General features: G+C 53.4%; 1 protein-coding gene across 3 annotated transcripts in view; it reads left to right on the forward strand.

Moving 5' to 3' along the window:
• The window catches only part of KASH5 (KASH domain containing 5), a 31,015-nt gene that overhangs the window by 2,231 nt on the left and 8,471 nt on the right, over positions 1-20,313 (forward strand). For 2 of the 3 annotated variants that reach the window (XM_050772425.1, XM_050772426.1), the window contains exons 3-15: positions 684-820; positions 4,330-4,434; positions 4,959-5,145; positions 5,620-5,684; positions 7,811-7,877; positions 8,142-8,303; positions 9,180-9,297; positions 9,628-9,678; positions 17,471-17,548; positions 17,824-17,880; positions 18,197-18,256; positions 19,720-19,784; positions 19,949-20,036. In XM_050772425.1, coding sequence (XP_050628382.1) covers positions 778-820; positions 4,330-4,434; positions 4,959-5,145; positions 5,620-5,684; positions 7,811-7,877; positions 8,142-8,303; positions 9,180-9,297; positions 9,628-9,678; positions 17,471-17,548; positions 17,824-17,880; positions 18,197-18,256; positions 19,720-19,784; positions 19,949-20,036 — 1,146 coding nt within the window. In that variant the 5' untranslated portion in view covers positions 684-777. Of the gene's footprint in view, positions 1-683; positions 821-3,198; positions 3,254-4,329; positions 4,435-4,958; positions 5,146-5,619; positions 5,685-7,810; positions 7,878-8,141; positions 8,304-9,179; positions 9,298-9,627; positions 9,679-17,470; positions 17,549-17,823; positions 17,881-18,196; positions 18,257-19,719; positions 19,785-19,948; positions 20,037-20,313 lie in introns of all 3 variants that reach the window. The other variant, XM_050772427.1, reaches the window with a different exon arrangement.

The raw sequence follows: 20,313 nt of genomic DNA on the forward strand, positions 1-20,313 counted from the left end.
GAGGGTTGGGAGCAGGGGGCGAAGCAAGATCAAACTCCCGTGAGAAGCCAGCCGGCCAAATCCAGGCTGATGTGGCAAGAACGGCAGCTGTCCAGGGCCGTGTGGGAGTCAGACACAGCCCCTCGCTTCCCGGAAAAGGCCACGCGAAGCCGAGGCAGGATGCAGGAGGGCGTCCCAGGCAGAGTCCAGCTCAGTGTGGCTGGAGCATCATGTGCGATTTGGGGTGCTGAGGTGGGCGGTCAGCCATGCAGGGCCTTGGCATCAGGGCCAGGGTCTAGCCCGTCCCCAGGGTTCGGGGAGCCATGCAGGGGTACTGAGCAGGGGAGGGGCAGGTTGGCTCTGGGGCCCTGTGGGGACAGACTGGAGGGCAAGCCTAGGGATAGGAGGCTGGGACAAAGGCCAGGGAAGAGAACCAGGCAGCCTGGGCCAGCGATGAGCCGTGTGAAGGAAGGGAGGCATTGACACCTTCCGACCCACCCACTAGCCGCTTTGATGTCAGCCGCCTCGTTCCCCAGCCCACACCTCCAATCCATAAAACAGGTCGGAGCCGAGCTGCTCAGGTCCCAGCGGGGGTGGCAAACAGGTTGTGAGGATCCAGAGGTCCTGGAGCACAGGTGGGGCCAGGTAGGCCCCGACCCTTTGTGGCTGCTCCGAGGACACCATTCCCCTGCTTCTCCTTCCAGGAGTGCGCAGGGCAGCTGGTCCTTTTCCGTCCCTCCCCGTGAAGGAGGGAGGCTGGTAGCTTTGCCAGCAGCTGCGCAGCAGCAGGGGTGGCCCATGGACCTGCCCGAGGGCCCGGTGGGTGGTCCCACTGCGGAAAGTAAGTGACTGGGACCCTGTTTGCCCCAGGGAGGGTGAGGACGGAGCCATGGGTGAATGGGCACCAGGCTGTGACTCGGGGACTTGGGAGAGGTGACTGAGGGTAGCTGAGCCTTTGCATGAGTGCAGGGTGGAAGGGAGGGAAGGGACTCTGGTGGATTAAGTGCCTACTGTATGCCCGCCCACCTGTCTGTACCCCTTATCTCCTGTGGGGAGGCTGGACTGTGTGAGAGCACAAGCAGCCGCACCCCTTACTCCTCTCAGATCACTGCCCAGATGGTACTTCTTACTTATGTAAAGCAGTTGCCCTGTGACACTCTCTCCCCTGCCCTGCTTCACTTCTCCTCGTTGTGCTCACATCTGTCATGTTTTGTCTCTGCCTCCCCCACTAGAGCATGAGCTCCACAAGGCAGCGTCTGTTTTATTCACTCTGGTATTCCCAGTCCCCAGAGCAGCGCTGTCCTGTGGAAGTACAATATGAGCCACGTATGTAATTTAATAGTTTTTAAAAGAAAAAAGGAACAGGTGAAATGAATGCTAATAATAGATTTTCCTTATATACCCAGAGTAATACCCTCTATATTATATATATACAGGTATATTATATATATAAAATATATCCAGTCTATAGCCAATATAAAAATGTATTCAGATATTCTCTTTTTTTCATATTAAGTCCTCAAGATCTAGCGTGTACTTTACACTAACAGAGCATTTCAATCCACACTCGCCTCAGCTGAGGTGCTCCGGAAGGAGAGACTGCCCTATTGGTTGGGACCCCAGAGCAACTCCTGACTCATCGTAGGCGCTCAGTTACTGTTGAATGAACGGATGGATACAGGCTGAATGGGTGTGAAAGGCGGCTTCAGGGGGTGGGGAGGAGGCACTGGCGTTGCCTCTCTGAAACTCATCTGCCAAGTGAGAGAACCCAGTCTGATGGGGATGGCAGGGCCCCTTTCTTAGAGGCTCCCAGGCATCCACAGCACAGCCTGCGTCTTTTTCTACGAAGCCCCAGGCCTCAGGAAGCTTTCCAGATAGGAGGGTCAGAGGCAGACACCAGGGTGTGGGAACCAGAGGACAGGCCATCTAAACTTCACCTGCACCAGCAGAGGGCGTGCAGCCACCGGGATCTGGGTGGCAAGGGCTGAGCCAGCTTCCAGAGTCTCCGGAAGGAAAGGTAGGAACACACCCAGAAGGAGAGGTGGAGACAGAGGAAGGCAGAGGGAAAAAGAAAGAGCAGAGGAAGGAAATAGAAGGCTTAGGGAATGGAGAGTGGCTGAGATATGGGAAGGGAAGCACAGAGACTGAGATACAGGAAAGAAAATGGGGACAAGGGACATGGAGGCACAGAGACAGGACATGGGGAAGAGAGACTGGGAGAAAGATAGAAAGAGCCAAAGAGAAATGTAAAGAAGAGGCAAGGACAGAGACATAGAGGAGAGAGAGACACAGAGGAAGGAGATCTTTCTCAGGAACAGGAATGACATCTCCCTGGGGGAATCCTGGGATGCGACTTCAGACACATGCTGATCCTCAGAGCCAGCACGACCTGACGCCAGTCCTGAGTTCTATTCCCAGCTTCGCTCGCTCTGGCAAGCCCCCCTGGGTGAACGATCTCATTGGGCCTCACGATCCTTGTTCATGTAACATGAGAACGACAGTGAGGGGGCTGGGTATGGTGGCTCACGCCTGTAATCCCAGCACTTTGGGAGGCCAAGGTGGGCGGATCACTTGAGGTCAGGAGTTCAAGACCAGCCTTGCCAAAAGGGTGAAACCCCATCTCTACTAAAAATACAAAAATTAGCTGGGCCTGGTGGCAGGCACTTGCAATCCCAGCTACTCGGGAGGCTGAGGCAGGAGAATTGGTTGAACCCCAGAGGCAGAAGTTTCAGTGAGCGGAGATTTCGCTACTGCACTCCAGCCTGGGTACCACAGCAAGACTCCGTCTCAGAAAAAAAGACAGCGAGAGGAGGAAAACAGACTGGGGCTAAAGCCCTGGTCTTCCCTAACTGTGAGTTCACACGCCCCTTCCCAAGGGCCAAACCTAGGAGCGTGGGTTCAAGCCAGAGGGAATGTAAATGTCATGCACTGCGAAGAACCCAGGAAGAGCTAGAGGGATGAGAAAGTTGACTCATATGTTAAACAGGGTGACCTTTGCTGAGTTCTTAGTTTCTCTATGCTTTGGTCCCCTCATTTGTAAAGTAGGGATTATAATAGCATCGATTATTAATATGCTACTAGACAGTTCATGTAAAGTGCCCAGAAAAGGCCAGGCACCTACTAAATGCTCAATAAGTGTTCAATTCTATTCTTGAGTCCCCACCACGTGCCAGGCCCCCTGCCAAAGCCCTTCTAGATTTTATCTCATTTTCTCTCTAGGAAAGAGGTAACACCAACCCCATTTTCCAGAGGAAGAAACCGAGGCCCAAGAGAAGTTGAGTCCATTGCCCCAAGTGCCGCCACTTGTCTGAGGCCAAGCCTTAGTTACCCCTTGGATCTACCCAGTCCTGCAGCTTGTGCTCAGTCAGCTGCTGCACCCAGCAGTTCAAGGCCAGGGCAGGGAGCCTAGAAGGTCACTTCCAGCCCTGGGAGGGAGGCTGGGCCAGTCCCAGTGGCTTCTGCAGTTGAGGATCTCTTCCTATGTCATGGAGCATTTGTTGAGCACCCACTATGTGCAGGTGTTATGGCTACAACAGTAGACAAATAAACCCCAGGACGTGTGTGTGTGTGTACACATGTGTGCTTCACATACACAGAGCTAACTCAGCCCTGGTGAGGAGGATCACTCTACCCACCCACCCCCCATTTTACCAGTAGGGAAACTGAGGTTCTGAGAGAACAGACTTGCCCACAGATGTGCAGCTGGACTCTGCACCCAGGTCTATGTGACACACGCATATGGTTTGATCCAGCTCATAGCCATTCCCTCACTGCCCACCCTGCCTGGTTTACCCCATCCCTTCATGTCTCAGCCCCCGGCCATGGGCTCCAATGATGCCAGCCTCGCCTTAGGGATGCAGGGAGGAGAGAGACCTGGTCCCCAGGGTGGGCTGGGAGACCGGAGATGCAGCAGGCGGGATCGATCTGGGCTGCCCACGCATTATTGGATTGTTCCTGGCTCCTGGGCCCCCCTTCACTCTCAGCTCCTCCCAGAATCCTCTCTTCTTTGCCCTCCCCCGCCCTGTCCTTTTCTGAGTCCAGCCTGGGAGGCTGGAGAGGAGAGGAGGAAAGGGTGATCTCAGAGTGTCCTTCTCTGGGCTCCTAAGCCAATTGGACACAAAAAGACAGCCGGGGGGACTTCCTGGTCTGAAAGATGGGGGGAAGAAACTCAGAGACCCTTACGTTGTTGCCCCCTCCTGAAGCTTCCTGCTGTTCCCCGCTGGCCCTAACTCTAGGTGCTCTGAGTGAATTCCCTCCCCTCTGCAGAGCCCAGGAGGCTGAGGACCTGGGGTCACCCCTCTTCCTTCCTCATTCTTCTCACTGGTGAGCTGAACCCTCTTGTCTCCCCAGTGTACCTCTGGGAGCAGCCTGAGGAGACAAGGCTGGGGATGCCGGTCAGCTTGGAGGAGCAAATACTCAACTCCACATTCGAAGCTTGTGACCCTCAGAGGACAGGTGGTGGGGCAGGAGGGGTGCTGGGGACCAGCGCGGGCGGGAGAGGGGTGGAGGCTGGGAACTGGGGAGCCTCAGGGAGAAGACTGGGCTAGGGCCCCTCTTGGGGGTATTGCAGGAACAAAGTAGGTGATTTTGGGAAGCTTCAGGAAGAAGAAAGTGGATAACAGAGTGAAGGCCTTTTAGAATGAGGAAAACCTGGGGGACATTGATGGAAGAGGGTAGAGTTTTGGGGTCGTGGGATGGGGGAGGGAGGCAGCCACCATGGTGGAGTGGGGCATGGCTGGTGCTGTCCCCATGTCCATCCCCTTTGGTTCACCTTGTGATAGGGGGATGACTGGGCCCCATTTCCAGGTGAAAAAGTAGACTCAGAGGAGGGGAAAGGGCTTGCCCAGTGTGTCTCCACTGGGCTATGGAGCAGGAGTGCCACCAGCCTAGCCAGTGACATCCTGCTCCCAAGCTGCTGCCAGTCCATACCCACCACTCCCCACTTGCCCCAGACCCCCTCACTGCATGCTCTGTCCCAGGCACTGTGGCTGTGACCCAGGTGCTGGCCTACCTGGAGGCGGTGACAGGCCAGGGCCCCCAGGATGCACGCCTCCAAACATTGGCCAACAGCCTGGACCCCAATGGGGAGGGCCCTAATGCCACTGTGGACTTGGACACTTTCCTGGTTGTCATGCGTGATTGGATTGCTGCCTGTCAACTACATGGGTGAGTCCCCACACCTTCATTCTCCTCTGGGAAGTCCTTCCTAAGATCTAACCTCATACCTGCTTACTGGAGCCAGCATCCTTTAGGCCCAAGGACCTACTGTGTTTGGAACGAGGCTGTGGAGAGAAAAATGAAGAGATGGGATTCAGAGGGGGTAGATAGGGAGTCTGAGGACAAAATAATTTGGATGAGGAGGCAGAGGGGGTCTGGGAGACAAATAAAATGGGGCTGGAGAAGGGAGGAGCTTGGGTCTGACAGAGGTCCCTCGCCATCCCTTCACCCAACCCACTCCTTGCCCCTCCTGCTTTTCCATCTGGCCGCAGGCACTTGCCATCTGGCCTCACCCTCCTACCCTGTGGTGCCAGCTTTCACCTGACCCGGTCCCCTCCTCCCACCTGCAATCCCCCTGCCTGTGGCTGGTGAGGACTGAGGGGCGGCTACAGTGGGGCTCTAAGCCTCATCCCTTTGATACAGGGGATTAGAGCTGGAAGAGGAGACCGCCTTCGAGGGAGCCCTGACCTCCCAGCAACTGCCATCTGGTGAGATTGCTATATATAGAATGAAGCAGGCAGGCCCTGGGTCAGACAGTGTGGGAACTTACCACTCAGGGCAGAGCAAGGGATAGGGTGGGAACCAGGGACCTTTACTGTAGCCTAGAGCTGTGAGTGTGACTTTCTAGGTCCTCCGTCCCTTCCTTCCCTGAGCTTTGGGGTTTTTTTCTTCAGAGGATGGTTTCCAACTCTTCCTCCTCACACCAGCCCTATCAGAGAGGCCTACAAGGCCCCACCTACCTCTGCTCCATCATCATTAACATCACCCCCTCCTCACTCTAGTCCAGGCATTCGCAGGCCCACTGGTCTTGCTGCCCTTCCTCGAATGTGCCCCACTTCTGCCCAGCACAGGCCCTTGCTCAGGCTGTTCCCCTCCATTCCTCACTCCCCAACCCCCTAGCCTTTTTTTTTTTTTTTTTTTTTTTGAGATAGAGTTTCGCTCTTGTTGCCCAGGCTGGAGTGCAATGACGCGATCTCAGCTCACCGCCACCTCCGCCTCCTGGGTTCAAGCGATTCTCCTGCCTCAGCCTTCCGAGTAGCTAGGATTACAGGCATGCGCCACCACGCCCAGCTAATTTTGTATTTTTCATAGAGACGAGGTTTCTCCATGTTGGTCAGGCTGGTCTTGAACTCCCAACCTCAGGTGATCCACCTGCCTCAGCCTCCCAAAGTGCTGGGATTACAGGCGTGAGCCACCGCTCCAGGCCGTTATCCTTCACACCTCTGGCAAAGGGGAAGCCCTGGTATGCCCCTGGCTAGAGTTCCCTGCTTCCCATGCTCACTCCTAGACTTGTAGGCCTTTCCATTGGAACATCTACCTGCAAAGGAAATCTGATTATCTAGTTAGCCACCGGTGCCTGGGTTTAGTTGGCTGGTTTGCTCACCATTATATCCCCAGGACCTCACACATAGGAGGTGCTTCATAAAAAAGTGGTCATGGACCGGGTGCGGTGGCTCACTCCTGTAATCCCAGCACTTTGGGAGGCCGAGGCGGGCAGATCACGAGGTCAGGAGATTGAGACCATCCTGCTAACACAGTGAAACCCCGTCTCTACTAAAAATACAAAAAATTAGCCAGGTGAGGTGGCGGGGCCTGTAGTCCCAGCTTCTCGGGAGGCTTCTCGGGAGACTGGCATGAACCCAGGAGGCGGAGCTTACAGTGAGCCGAGATCACGCCACCGCACTCCAGCCTGGGCGACAGAGCAAGACCCCGTCTCAAAAAAAAAAAAAAAAAAAAAAAAAAAGTGGTCATGATTACAGCCGTGAGCCTGTAATCCCAGCATTGTGGAAGTCCAAGGTGGGAAGAACATTTGAGCCCAGTAGTTTGAGACCAGCCTGGGCAACATAGTGAGACACCATCTCTGCTAAAAATAAAAAATTAGCTGAGTGTGGTGGCATGTACCTGTGGTCCCAGCCGGGACACTGAGACAGGAGGATCACTTGAGCCTGAGAGGTTAAAGCTGCAGTGAGCCGTGATTACACCACTGCACTCCAGCCTGGGCAATAGAGCAGGATCCTGTCTTTTAAAAAAAAAAGGTGGTCATGTTCCATTTCTCTAGCCATACAAAAAACGGTGGGGAGGGAAGGAAGTTCTCTTCAACCTCCTTCATCAGGCTTAGGGGCCCAGGGAGGGCTGCGAGCAGAGGAGGGACTAGAGGCTAGGAGGCCAGAGAAGAGGTTGTGGTGAGGGTCCAAGAGGAGAAAGCAAGGGCCGGGGTGTGGAGACAGAGAGGACGGGTGGAGCAGAGAGTCAGGGGCAGGAGGAAGAAGCCTGCGCTCTGCTGGACTGGGGGTGACAGGGAGCAAGGGAGCCAGGTCCGCCCAGTGGCTGGGTGGTTGGTGGGGGATCTGGGAAGGGGAAGGTGAAGTGCTGACCAGTGTTGGGTGTAAAGAATGTGGGGGGTTGGGGTTATCTGGGAGATCCAGCCTGAGCTCAAGGTAGAAGACAAGGAAGAGGGCTTTACAGTGGGTATAATTGCAGCCCCAAAAGCCCATGAGATCCTCCAGAGCACAGACGAGGGTGGAGCCAGACAGAGACCAATCTCATAGCCCTGGGGCACCTTACATTTAAGGGTAACAGGGAAGCCAACACCCTCTTGTCTGTCTCCCTCCAGGATGCCCAGAAGCTGAGGAGCCAGCCAACTTGGAGAGCTTCGGCGACGAAGACCCCAGACCTGAGCTGTACCTATCCTCACAGCCCTCCCTGACCCTCCTGCCCACGCCCTGTCCCCTCCAGCCTGCCGAGGCCTGGGTAGGGCTTGGCATCCTTCAGGGAAATGAGTGAGGGACGGAGTTTTGCCGAAAATTCAGGGAGAGCAGAGGAGTCTCTCTCCTGTTTCTCTCTCCCTAAAAGAGCCACATCTCCCCACCACCAGCACCTACCTCAACCTGGGGAAATGAGGCAGGGGCTGTGGACAGTGACCTGAACCCCTTCCTTGCCCCTAGGCAAGCCACAGCTGACCTGCTGAGCAGCCTGGAGGACCTGGAGCTCAGCAACCAACGTCTGGCTGGGGAGAATGCCAAACTCCAGCGGAGCGTGGAGACAGCTGAGGAGGGGTCGGCACGCCTTGGGGAGGAGATCTTGGCTCTGCGCAAGCAGCTTCGCAGGTGGGCTTGACCCCACATTCACCCTCCCCAGCGCCCCTGCCTCCATCCTGCCTGCAGCACCTGGCCTCTATCTCCCATGCTCGCTGTCTGCATCCTGCTCCGTCTTTGACTCTGTACCTGTCCTTTCTTTTCCCTTTTCTGTTTTTCATCTTTTGTGTCTCTCTGGTTCTTATCTCTCAGCCTGTTTTGGTCTTTTTATCTTTCCCTGGAGGAAGGTTCAGACTTCTCTCTCTCTCTCTCTTTTTTTTTTTTTTTTTTTTTTTTTTTGAGACAGAGTCTCACTCTGTCACCCAGGCTGGAGAGCAGTGGGCGTGATCACAGCTCACTGTAACCTCTGCCTCTGGGCTCAAGCGATCCTCCCACCTCAGCCTCCCAAGTAGCCACAGGCCCACCACACTGCCTGGCTAATTTTGTTTTATTTTTTATAGAAATGAGGTCTCACTGTGTTGCCCATGCTGGTCTCAAACTCCTGGGCTCAAGCCATCCTCCCGCCTTATCATCCCAAAGTGCTGGGAGTACAGGCCTGAGCCACTGCACCCAGGCCAGATTTCTCTCTTTATTCTTTTCCTCTCTCTGATTCTTCATGTCATTTGCCCTTTCGTCTCTCTGTGCTTTGTCATTCTTCATGTTTATCATGGTCTCCCTGTTCTGGTCCCCCACTCTCTCTAGGTCTCTTTCCCACCTCCTCCTCTTTTAGGTTAAAACTGGGTCTCTGTGCCCCCACCGGGTCTCTTTCTCCTCCCCTGTCTCTGGGTCTCTGTCCCTGCCCGCCACCTGGGGTCTCTCTGTTGTTAGTGTCTCTCAGAGTGGATCTGTCTCTGTGCTTCTCTGCCTTCCTCTCTCTCATATGGCTCATCCACCCCCACCCCCATTCAGTACCCAGCAGGCTCTGCAGTTTGCCAAGGCCGTGGATGAGGAGCTGGAGGACCTAAAGACTCTGGCCAGGAGCCTGGAGGAACAGAATCGCAGCCTTCTGGCCCAAGCCCGGCAGGCGGTGGGTCTGACTCAGGGGAAAGAAGGTGCCCTCTCTCTTTGTTTCCTGGAGTCAGAGCGGCAGTGTGACTATGGAGTAGGAGGGGGCAGAGGCCACCTGGCTTTCTCCCTCTCTCCAGGCCCTGCTCACCCTAGACTTTTTCAATCTTACCTGCCATCCTTCTCATGTCAAAGGAGACAGCGGGAGCCATTAGGGCTTCCCAGACCCATTACCCCAACCCTGTCCTTCAATGACCCAGGCCCTGGTTGTGTTCTCAGGGGTGGGAGAAGGGCAACATGGGGGCAAGGAGGCTGGAAATGAAGCCTTTGTCCTCTCTCTGGGGTTGGTCAGGAAAAGGAGCAGCAGCATCTGGTGGCTGAGATGGAGACTCTGCAGGAGGAGGTGAGTGGAGGCCCAGCACCCACCCCCACCCCTTCCCTAGTCCTTAGGGTCTTCTTGACACCTCTCCCTTCTGCCCCCAACACCCCAGCAGCCTGCCACCAAACAACCTTCAGCCGGCTTGGGGAGACCTCAGAATGTCAGTAGTGTGGGAATGTCCCTGAGGTTACACCACACTGTGAGAACTACCATGCTTGACGAGAGTGTGGGGCATGGGGTCAGCCTACACGGGTTCAGGCTGAGGCCACCTACATAAGCCTGGACCAGTCCCTCCCTTCTCTGTGCCTCGGTTGCCTTGCCTATAAAGATGAACAAAACAATGGCATCTGTCTCATTGGGTTGTGTGAGACTTCAACTAGAGGATACTTGTAAAGTCTTGGGCACGAGGTAGGACCCATAGGATGTGCTCACTAACAGCTCGCCGGGCGCGGTGGCTCAAGCCTGTAATCCCAGCACTTTGGGAGGCCGAGACGGGCGGATCACAAGGTCAGGAGATCGAGACCATCCTGGCTAACACGGTGAAACCCCGTCTCTACTAAAAAATACAAAAAACTAGCTGGGCGAGGTGGCGGGCGCCTGTAGTCCCACCTACTCGGGAGGCTGAGGCAGGAGAATGGCGGGAACCCGGGAGGCGGAGCTTGCAGTGAGCTGAGATCCGGCCACAGCACTCCAGCCTGGGCGACAGAGCGAGACTCCATCTCAAAAAAAAAAACAGCCGGGCGCGGTGGCTCAAGCCTGTAATCCCAGCACTTTGGGAGGCCGAGACGGGCGGATCACGAGGTCAGGAGTTCGAGACCATCCTGGCTAACACGGTGAAACCCCGTCTCCACTAAAAAATACAAAAAACTAGCCAGGCGAGGTGGTGGGCGCCTGTAGTCCCGGCTACTCGGGAGGCTGAGGCAGGAGAATGGCATAAAAACCCGGGAGGCGGAGCTTGCAGTGAGCTGAGATCCGGCCACTGCACTCCACCCTGGGCGACACAGCGAGACTCCGTCTCAAAAAAAAAAAAAACAAAAACAAAAAACAAAAAACAAAAAAAAACAAAAACAGTTAGCTCGCATTGTTTCTATATTCGTATTTTTTTACAGTGAATAAAACAGCCAGGCACAGTGACTGATGCCTGGAATCCCAGCACTTTGGAAGGACTAGGTGGGTGGACCCCTTTAGCCTAGGAGTTCAAGACCATCCCAGGCAACATGGCAAAACCTCGTCTCTACAAAAAATAGAAAAATAAGCCAGGCATGGTAGTGTGCACCTGTAGTCCAGCCACTCAGGAGGCTGAGGTGGGAAGACTGCACGAGCCCGGGAGACAGGTTGTGGTGAGCCAAGATTGCATCACTGCATTCCAGCCTGGGTGACAGAACGAGAGCCTCTCAAAAAAAAAAAAAAAAAAATTGATTTGAAGTCAACCTTGAGTTCAAATCTCATCTTTGCCATTTACACAATAGGCAACCTTTAAGCATGTGACTTCTCCTTCTCAAGCCTTTACTTTTTTTTTTTTTTTTTTTTGAGACGGAGTCTCGCTCTGTCGCCCGGGCTGGAGTGTAGTGGCCGGATCTCAGCTCACTGCAAGCTCTGCCTCCCGGGTTTACGCCATTCTCCTGCCTCAGCCTCCCGAGTAGCTGGGACTACAGGTGCCCGCCACCTCACCCGGCTAGTTTTTTGTGTTTTTTAGTAGAGACGGGGTTTCACCAGGTTAGCCAGGATGGTCTCGATCTCCTGACCTCATGATCCGCCCGTCTCGGCCTCCCAAAGTGCTGGGATTACAGGCTTGAGCCACCGCGCCCGGCCTCAAGCCTTTACTTTTACTTTCTTTTCTTTTTTGAGACAGAGTTTCATTCTTGTTGCCCAGGCTGAAGCACAATGGCGTGATCTCAGCTCATCTCAAGGTTCAAGTGATCTCAGCTCACCTCCCGGTTCAAGTGATTCTCCTGCCTCAGCCTCCCGAGTAGCTGGGATTACAGACATGTGCCACCACGCCTGGCTAATTTTGTTTTTTTATTGTTGTTGTTGTTGTTGTTTCAGTCGAGACGGGGTTTTTCCATGTTGGTCAGGCTGGTCTCGAACTCTCGACCTCAGGTGATCTGCCCACCTCAGCCTCCCAAAATGCTGGGATTACAGACGTGAGCCACTGCACCCGGCCTACTTTTATTTTCTAAGAACTGGAAGAAGGGTATCTGTTCAGTAGGCTTGTTCTGGGGATTGACAGCATTTCACTGAGGGACTAGCAAACAATATGAAGAGACCCAGTTCAGCTTCACATTTAATTCAAGCCCCGTTCCATCTGAGACAGAAAAACATCATCTTAGTTCATTCGGGGCCCACCTAAGTTTTTTTAGATTGAAACAAACTCATCAATTGACAATGAAACCTGTCACCACCCCCCACCTCAAGGTGGTATCTAAGTTGCAGGAGACTGACGAAGGAGCCAAGTGCGCTAGGAAGCTGCTGGTCCTCACTCATGTTTCTTCTCTCTGCTGTTCATGAGATTGATGGTTTTTGTACAAACATTTGTCACCACTGTGTGCTGGCATCCCGTGCGAGGCCCACATTACCTTTGGATCTCTGGGCATACCATCCTCTTCATCTTCTGGTGGTGATCTCTCATCCGGGCTGGGACTCTCACTCCACCACTTCCACACCCTTCCAGAGCCACGGAGGTGGTTTAGCTGCTTTCCTGTGAAAGGGAAGAGGCTGGGGTCGCTGTCCACAGCCTCTGCCTCATTTCCTCAGGTCGGGGTGGGTGCTCATGGTGGGGAGATGTGGCTTCTCTGGGGCAAGAGAAACAGAAGAGAGACTCCTCTGGTGTCCCTGAGCTGTTAGCAAAGTCGCTGTTCCTCGCTCATTTTCCTGAAGGATCCCAAACCCCACCCAGCCTTGACAAACCGGAGAGCACAGGGCTGGGGTGGGCAGAGGTCTGGAGACAACCCACCAGTGAGGCCTCTGCTTTCACAAGAAAGTAGCGTCTCTATTATTCTCACACCGTGATGACTCTGAGAGTGCTCTGGGAAGTGCACGCAAGGCCTGTCAGATCCCAAGACGTCCAGGGCTCTGTGGTTCTCCATCCATTCCCTCCACCCCTCATCGCTAGCCCTGGGTTAGGGGAAAACTCCGGGCTTGTTTTCAGCCTATTCTCTTCTCTGACTGTCCTGCATGCCACCCCCAGCTCTAAGGATCTCTGCCTAGTCCAGGTAGATCATGTATTCCCCCCAAAAAAATTTGTCCTACATGTACGGTATGTTTTTTACACTGAAATCCAAACACTTTTTGCTATTTTCTGGCTCTTCCATGAAAACTCACCCCCTTGAGGCAATGGGAACCTCACAGCAGGATGACCGTACCGTGTGAGACATGGAGTGCAGGCAGGATGTGACAGTTTATTTCAGAACATCCCTTTTTAAGAATGAAAAACTTGCCAGCCACGGTGGCTCACACCTGTAATCCCAGCACTCTGGGAGGCCGAGGTGGGTGGATCACCTGAGATCAGGAGTTCGAGACCAGCCTGGCCAACATGGTGAAACCCCGTCTCTACTAAAATACAAAAATCAGCCGGGTGTGGTGGTGCACACCTGTAATCCCAGCTACTCGGGAGGCTGAGGCAGGAGAACCGCTTGAACCCGGGAGGCAGAGGTTGCAGTGAGCCAAGATTGCACCAGTGCACTCCAGCCTGGGTGACAGAGCAAGACTCCATCTCAAAAAAGAAAAACTTTCTGGCTCAGCATGGTGGCTCACACCTGTAATCCCAACACTTTGGGAGGCCAAAGCAAGACTGCTTAGGCCAGAAGTTTGAGACCAACCTAGGCAACATAGTGAGAGCCCGTCTCTACAAAATAAAAAAACAAAAAAAGTAAATAGAAGAATGAAAGGCCAGGCACGGTGGCTCACGCTTGTAATCCCAGCACTTTGGGAGGCCGAGATGGGTGGATCATTTGAGGTCAGGAGTTCGAAACCAGCCTGACCAACATGCTGAAAACCCGCCTCTACTAAAAATATAAAAATTAGCCAGGCATAGGGGCAGGCATCTGTAGTCCCAGCTACTTGAGAGGCTGAGGCAGGGAAATCGCTTGAACCCGGGAGGCAGAGGTTGCAGTGAGCTGAGATTGTGCCTCACTGTACTGTAGCCTGGGTGACAGAGCGAGATCCTGTCTCAAAAAAAAGAATGAAAAACTTTCCCTGAAGCCCCCTGGCAGAACTCCCTGCATTACAGTTCACTGCCATTCAACCATTATAACCAGACTACATGGGTAATATGGCCACTGACAGGTCCAGAACGTTTTTGGCTCCAGGGAACAAAGAAATGATGGCTTCAATCTGCAGGACACTCATTTCCTTAACCAGAGGTTTAGAAGAAGGTGTTCTCTGGGAAGAAGGTGGTCTCTGAGTGGTTTGGTGGCTCCCTGGCTGCCTGTGGCCTCATGATTGCAGATGACTGCAGCAGCTCCAATCTCATGTTCTCATTCAAAGTAGGAAAATGTGGTGCAAAAGGGGAGCCAGGAAATGCCCCTCTCATGGCTCTTTTCATCAGAAGCCTCTCACCCCACCCCCAGCAGCTCTTACATCTCACTGACCAGAACTGGATCGCATAACACCCCCAGCTGCACAGGACCCCAGGAGGATATCTGACCTTTTTCAGCCTCTAGAGTGGCAGGTGAACAAGTGAGAAGGGGTGAGAATGACTGCTGGATTAGCTCACCAGCTGAGCTTCCTGCATCTGCCAAGATTTCCACCTTGACTCACTCCCATGGCTGGGGCTGGGACCCATCTGCCCTCAGACAGAGAGAGTAGATCCCTCAACAAAAGCAGAAGGAGTAAGCAGGGTAAATAGCAACCAGCAGTCTCATCTCTGCCTCCTCCCCACCAGGAAGGCTTGCTGCCAGGTCGAGTGCCTTGAGCAGCGTCTGGGACACCCTCGGCCCTCGATAAACTGGAGCTATTCCTGGTTCCCTCCCCTCTGCCTTCCCCCTCCACACAGCTGCCTACAGAGCATCTATAGATTGAGTTCTCAAGTTACAGTAGAATAATGCTGGAGTAACAAGACACTCAGACACTGAAGATCCAGGCAGCCTTCCTATGGAGAACCTACAGAGCTGGCTCAGGTTACTGCAGAAGGAGGCAGGAGCAGCTGAGTAACCAGGTTCCCTGCCGAGTGGCCCAGGATCTGGCCTGCAAATCCCTACCAGGTGGACAGATGTTGACACAGCACTCCTTTCCTGTCCCTCTGCCCTTCACCTGGCAGCCCAGGCCCACGGAGACTGAGAGGCAGAGCAGCTGATGGAGGACTTGGAGCTGGCTGGAGAGAGGGAGAGGCTGGCCGTGGTATATCCCCTGGTGTGCCAAGAGGAGGAGTGTGGTGAAAGGGAACTCTGGACTGCCTCCATGCCCCAAAGTGCATTTCCCCAGTGACCCCCTCGCCTTGAAACCCTGTGCAACTTGATAGGTTTTTGGTGCCCCTAAACTTTGGACTGGAATCTGGGCCATTTTTTGCACAGGTCCCATTTTATGGCTGGCATGGGTTGCCTTCTCCAGCCTATTGTTTTCCCAGCTAACTCCTCAGCCTTGAAGACTCAGCAGCACCTCCTCAGGAAGCCTGTTAGTGCTCCCGTGGTACCCAGGCCCTAGGCTTCATCGGAGCCCACCTCGTGCATTGTTACCTGCTTCTGCATCCATCTCCACCTCTAGAACCTAATTCCCTGTGTGTCCCATTCTCACCCAGGGCTGTGTCTGGCTCAGATGAGAGTCTGAGGATTATAAACACAGGATTTGGAATCACACAGATTTAGGTTTGAGTCCACTTACCATGTGACCTTGCCAAGTCTCAGCCTCTCTACTCCTCTTTAAAATTGGAAATGATTATACTATTAATAGTTAGGGCAACCAGACATGGCATTCCTCCTGAATGGCACAATTTGATATATATAGCACCACCCAATCTTGCTAGAAAATTGAACAAGAGTCTGGACAAGGCCCTGGACCTACCTACCAGTTTATAAGAAATAATGATAGAGGAAAGTGGTGAACATAACCACAGGGAACAAGAGCTCAATCAGCCTAATCTGAACGCACCAATCCTACGGGACAAGGGACCTGCTTTCTTCCACAGAATGAGGCCCTGAAGAGTACCAGGGTCGGGGTGGAGGGGGGAGAAATTACTGTCAGATTAGGAGAAGTAAGAGATTTCAACCAAAAGCAATGGTGGACCTTGTTTGGATTCTCAGTCAAAGTAAATGTAAAGAAATCTCTGTAAGACAACCAAAATGAACAAGGAGCACAGGCCGGGTCCAGTGGCTCACCCCTGTCATCCCAGCACTTTGGGAGACCAAGAAGGGCAAATTACCTGAGGTCAGAAGTTCAGGACCAGGCTGGCCAGCGTGGTGAAACCCCGTCTCTACTAAAAATACAAAAGTTAGCCAGGTGTGATGGCGTGCACCTGTAATCCCAGCTACTCAGGAGACTGAGGCAGGAGAATCACTTGAACCTGGGAGGCGGAGGTTGCAGTGATCATGCCATTGCACTCCAGCCTGGGCAACAAGAGTGAAACTCTGTCTCAAAAAAAAAAAAAGAAAAAGGGGGCACAAACTTTCTAGTATGAGATGATACTGAGTTATTGTTAATTTTGTTAAGTATGATCGTGGTATTGTGGTTTTGCTAGAGGAAATAAGTCCTCAAGTAGGGGAATAAATGCTGGAGTAACTACAGGTGAACTAATATGCCTGCAATTTGCTTTAAAGTAATCTACTTAAGACATCTAGAGGAGAGCCAGGTGCGGTGGCTCACACCTGTAATCCCAGCACTTTGGGAGGCGGAGGCGGGTGGATCGCCTGAGGTCAGGAGTTCAAGACCAGCCTGGCCAACATAGGGAAACCCCGTCTCTACTAAAACTACAAAACTAGCTGGGCGTGGTGGCGCATGCCTGTAATCCCAGCTACTCGGGAGGAAGAGGCAGGAGAATCACTTGAAGCCGGGAGGCAGAGGTTGCAATGAGCCGAGATCGCACCATTGCGTGCCAGCCTGGTCAACAAGAGCAAAACTCCGGCTCAAAAAAAAAAAAAAAACTCAGTTAACAAACATCTTAGTAAACAAAGCTGAGAAAATGCATATAATTATTGAAGCTGGGTGATAGATAATGTGGATAACAGGCTGCTTATGTTCTTTTGATTTTAAAATTGGGGATAAGAAATGAATCAACACATGCAAAATGCTCAGTAAGTGTTAGCGATTATTAACCTATCTGATCCTCACAGCAATCCCATAAAGTAGTTCCTAGTTTAACTCCGTTTTTGTTGTTGTTGTTTTCTCCTGAGACAGAGTCTCGCTCTGTTGCCCAGGCTGGAGTGCAGTGGTGCGATCTTGGCTCACTGCAACCTCTGCCTCCCCGGTTCAAGCAGTTCTCCTGCTTCAGCCTCCTGAGTAGCTGGGATTACAGTCTTGCGCTACCATGCCTGGCTAATTTTTGTGTTTTTGTATTTTTAGTAGAGACGGGGTTTCACCATGTTGGCCAGACTTGTCTGGAACTCCTGACCTCGTGATCCACCCGCCTCAGCCTCCCAAAGTGCTGGGATTACAGGCGTGAGCCACCGTGCCTGGCCTAGCTCCATTTTTATAGATGGGGGAGCCACACTCAGAGAAATTAAAGCTGAGGTCCCAACAGAATGGTGGGAGGAATTAAATGGGTTAAAACATGAAGTGCTTAGCATGAGGCCTGATGCATATCAGTCAAGTGTTTAGCAAATGTCTGCTGTTAATTTTAACATCACCATTTGCTGAAGTGAATGTGACCCGCCATTCCTTCTTCTAGAATGGGAAACTGCTGGCCGAGCGGGATGGAGTGAAGAAGAGAAGTCAGGAACTGGCCATGGAGAAGGACACTTTGAAGGTGCCACTCCTTCCTAGTGCCTGACAACTTTCCACCACCCTGGGGCCATTTTTCCCATTTCCGGTTTTAGTGACTGCAGCCTGATGAGAGCAGGGTCTTCCATCAAACTGTCAGACTCCCAGGACCACCAAGGCATCCCTAAAATCCCTGAAGTCCCGGAACATGTCAGGAGGTTGAATCGGCGGGGTGCGGGAGAGCAGGGCAGGCCAGACGGAGGGCAGGACCGAGGGGAGTCCTGGGAGGTTGGATGGATGGACCGGCTCCTTTCTTGGCAGCGGCAGCTCTTTGAGTGTGAACACCTCATTTGCCAACGAGACACCATCCTTTCTGAGGTGAGGAGCCCGGGGAGGGAAAGAGATTTGCCTTCCGTGTGCGCCAGCCACTTCCTGCCCCTGGTCTAGAAAGGGAAGTCCTACTTGGGTCTGGTCCTTGGATGTGCAGGCGGAGAGATTGGAGGGATTCCCCAGGTCCCAATGTGACCCCTCAGGGATCTAGAAGCCCTTCTGCCCGGTGCTCTCCCTTGGGCCCCAGCTCTTCTCTCAAGCTCACCCTTGTCCCTTAACCCCCCCAGCCAGTCCCCCCACCACCACCCCCCACTATGTCTTTGGGGAACTGGTCCCAGTCTCATTTGGCTTTCGGCTTTCCCAGCGCACTCGTCACGTGGAGAGCCTGGCCCAGACCTTGCAAGAATACAGAGTGACGACGCAGGTAAATCAGCGGCCCTGGCCACTTCTCTTTTGCCATCTCTGGGACTTGCTGCCTCTCCTCCTCATCGCTCTTTCTCTGTCGGTGGCCACATCTTGCTTCTTCTATCCATAATGTATGACTGTATGACTTACTGTGTGTCTCACCCTCTGTTTCTCTATCTGCCTTTTCACTTTTTTTCTGTTCCTTCCTTCCATTCACTTTCATTCTCTGTGGGTGTCTTCTCACACACCCCTCCTTATCTTTTTTTTTTTTTTTTTTTTGAGACAGAGTCTCGCTCTGTCACCAGGCTGGAGTGCAGTGACGCAATCTCGGCTCACTGCAACCTCTGCCTCCCAGGTTCAAGCGATTCTCCTGTCTCAGCCTCCCAGATAGCTGGGACTACAGGCGCACGCCATCATGCCCAGCTGATTTTTGTATTTTTAGTAGAGACGGGGTTTCACCATGTTGGCCAGGATGGTCTCGATCTCTTGGCCTCATGATCCGCCCACCTCGGCCTCCCAAAGTGCTGGGATTACAGGCGTGAGCCACCGCGCCCAGCCTCCCCTCCTCATCTTTATGTGTCTCTGCCAGGCTTGTGTGGGTTCCTGTCTCTGCCTCTAGGTCTAGGCTGTCTGTCTCCCTAGGCAAGTAGCTGGGACTACAGGCGCCGCCACCTCGCCCGGCTAGGTTTTTTTTTGTATTTTTCAGTAGAGATGGGGTTTCACCGTGTTAGCCAGGATGGTCTCGATCTCCTGACCTCGTGATCCACCCGTCTCGGCCTCCCAAAGTGCTGGGTTTACAGGCTTGAGCCACCGCGCCCGGCCCTGGCTCTGGTCTTTACCAGTCTCTTAGCCCTAGTGTTTCCCTTGCCTGTCTGTGAGTCTGTTTCCATTTATGTCTTTCATTTTTTCATGCATCACTGCCTCTGCCTTCCTTCTCTTAATTTTCTTGGCTGTGCTTTTTGTTTTGTTTTGTTTTGTTTTGTTTTGTTTTTCTTTTTTGAGACGGAGTCTGGTTGTGTCGCCCAGGCTGGAGTGCAGTGGCACAATCTTGGCTCACTGCAAGCTCCTCCTCCTGGGTTCAAGCGATTCTTCTGCCTCAGCCTCCCAAGTAGCTGGAACTACAAGTGCGTGCCACCATGCCTGGCTAATTTTTTGTATTTTTAGTAGAGACGGGGTTTCACCCTGTCAGCCAGGATGGTCTCGATCTCCTGACCTCGTGATCTGCCCTCCTGAAGTGCTGGGATTACCGGCATGAGCCACAGCTCCCGGCCTCTTGGCCTGTGCTTTAGCTTCTGGATTCCTGTTGCTCTCTGTCTCTCTTTGGCTTCCTAACATTCTGTCATGGCTTTCTGCCCTTTGTCCCTAGGCAGTGTGTGTCTGGGGAGGCCAAAGTAGTCAGGAAAGTGGAAAGAACCCTGGAAGAGGAGCCCAGGGATGGGAAAAATGGAGAGCCAGATGTGCCCCCCACTTCCTCCTTTGCAGGAACTGAGGCTGGAGATTTCACGCCTGGAGGAGCAGCTGAGTCAGACCTATGAGGGGCCCGATGAGTGAGTGGAACTTCATAGGGTAGGAGGAGGCAGGAGGGGAGCCTAAGAGCAGAGACACCCTGGTCTCCAGCCCCAAGGTGGGCAGGGAAGGGAGGCCAGCATGAGCCGACTGAGTGGCCCCCAGGCACAAAGGCCGCCTTCCTCCCTCCTCCCTGTGTGGCCAGGCTACCTGAAGGGGCCCAGCTGAGAAGAGTGGGCTGGACCCGGCTGCTGCCCCCATCGCTGGGCTTGGAGATCGAGGCCATTCGACAGGTGGGCCTAACACCCCTGGAATAAGCTGCAGGCCACCAAGGCAGGATCTCCAAACATCTCCCCACTCTGATCCTCACACCAGCCTAGCCCTAACCCACATTGCTGCCAGAGGCTCCCATCGCAACCTTAGCTTTTCTCTAACTCTATCTCAGATCCTAACCCCAAACCCACTGCCAGCCCCAGGCCTATGCCAGACCCCAGTCTGATCCAGCTGTGACTCACCCCTATCTCGTCTCCCTCCATGACCATCTCACTCCTTAACTTCATCTCGAACCCA

This window comes from Macaca thibetana, chromosome 19 (assembly GCF_024542745.1).
Source record: "Macaca thibetana thibetana isolate TM-01 chromosome 19, ASM2454274v1, whole genome shotgun sequence".
NCBI lineage: Eukaryota > Metazoa > Chordata > Mammalia > Primates > Cercopithecidae > Macaca > Macaca thibetana.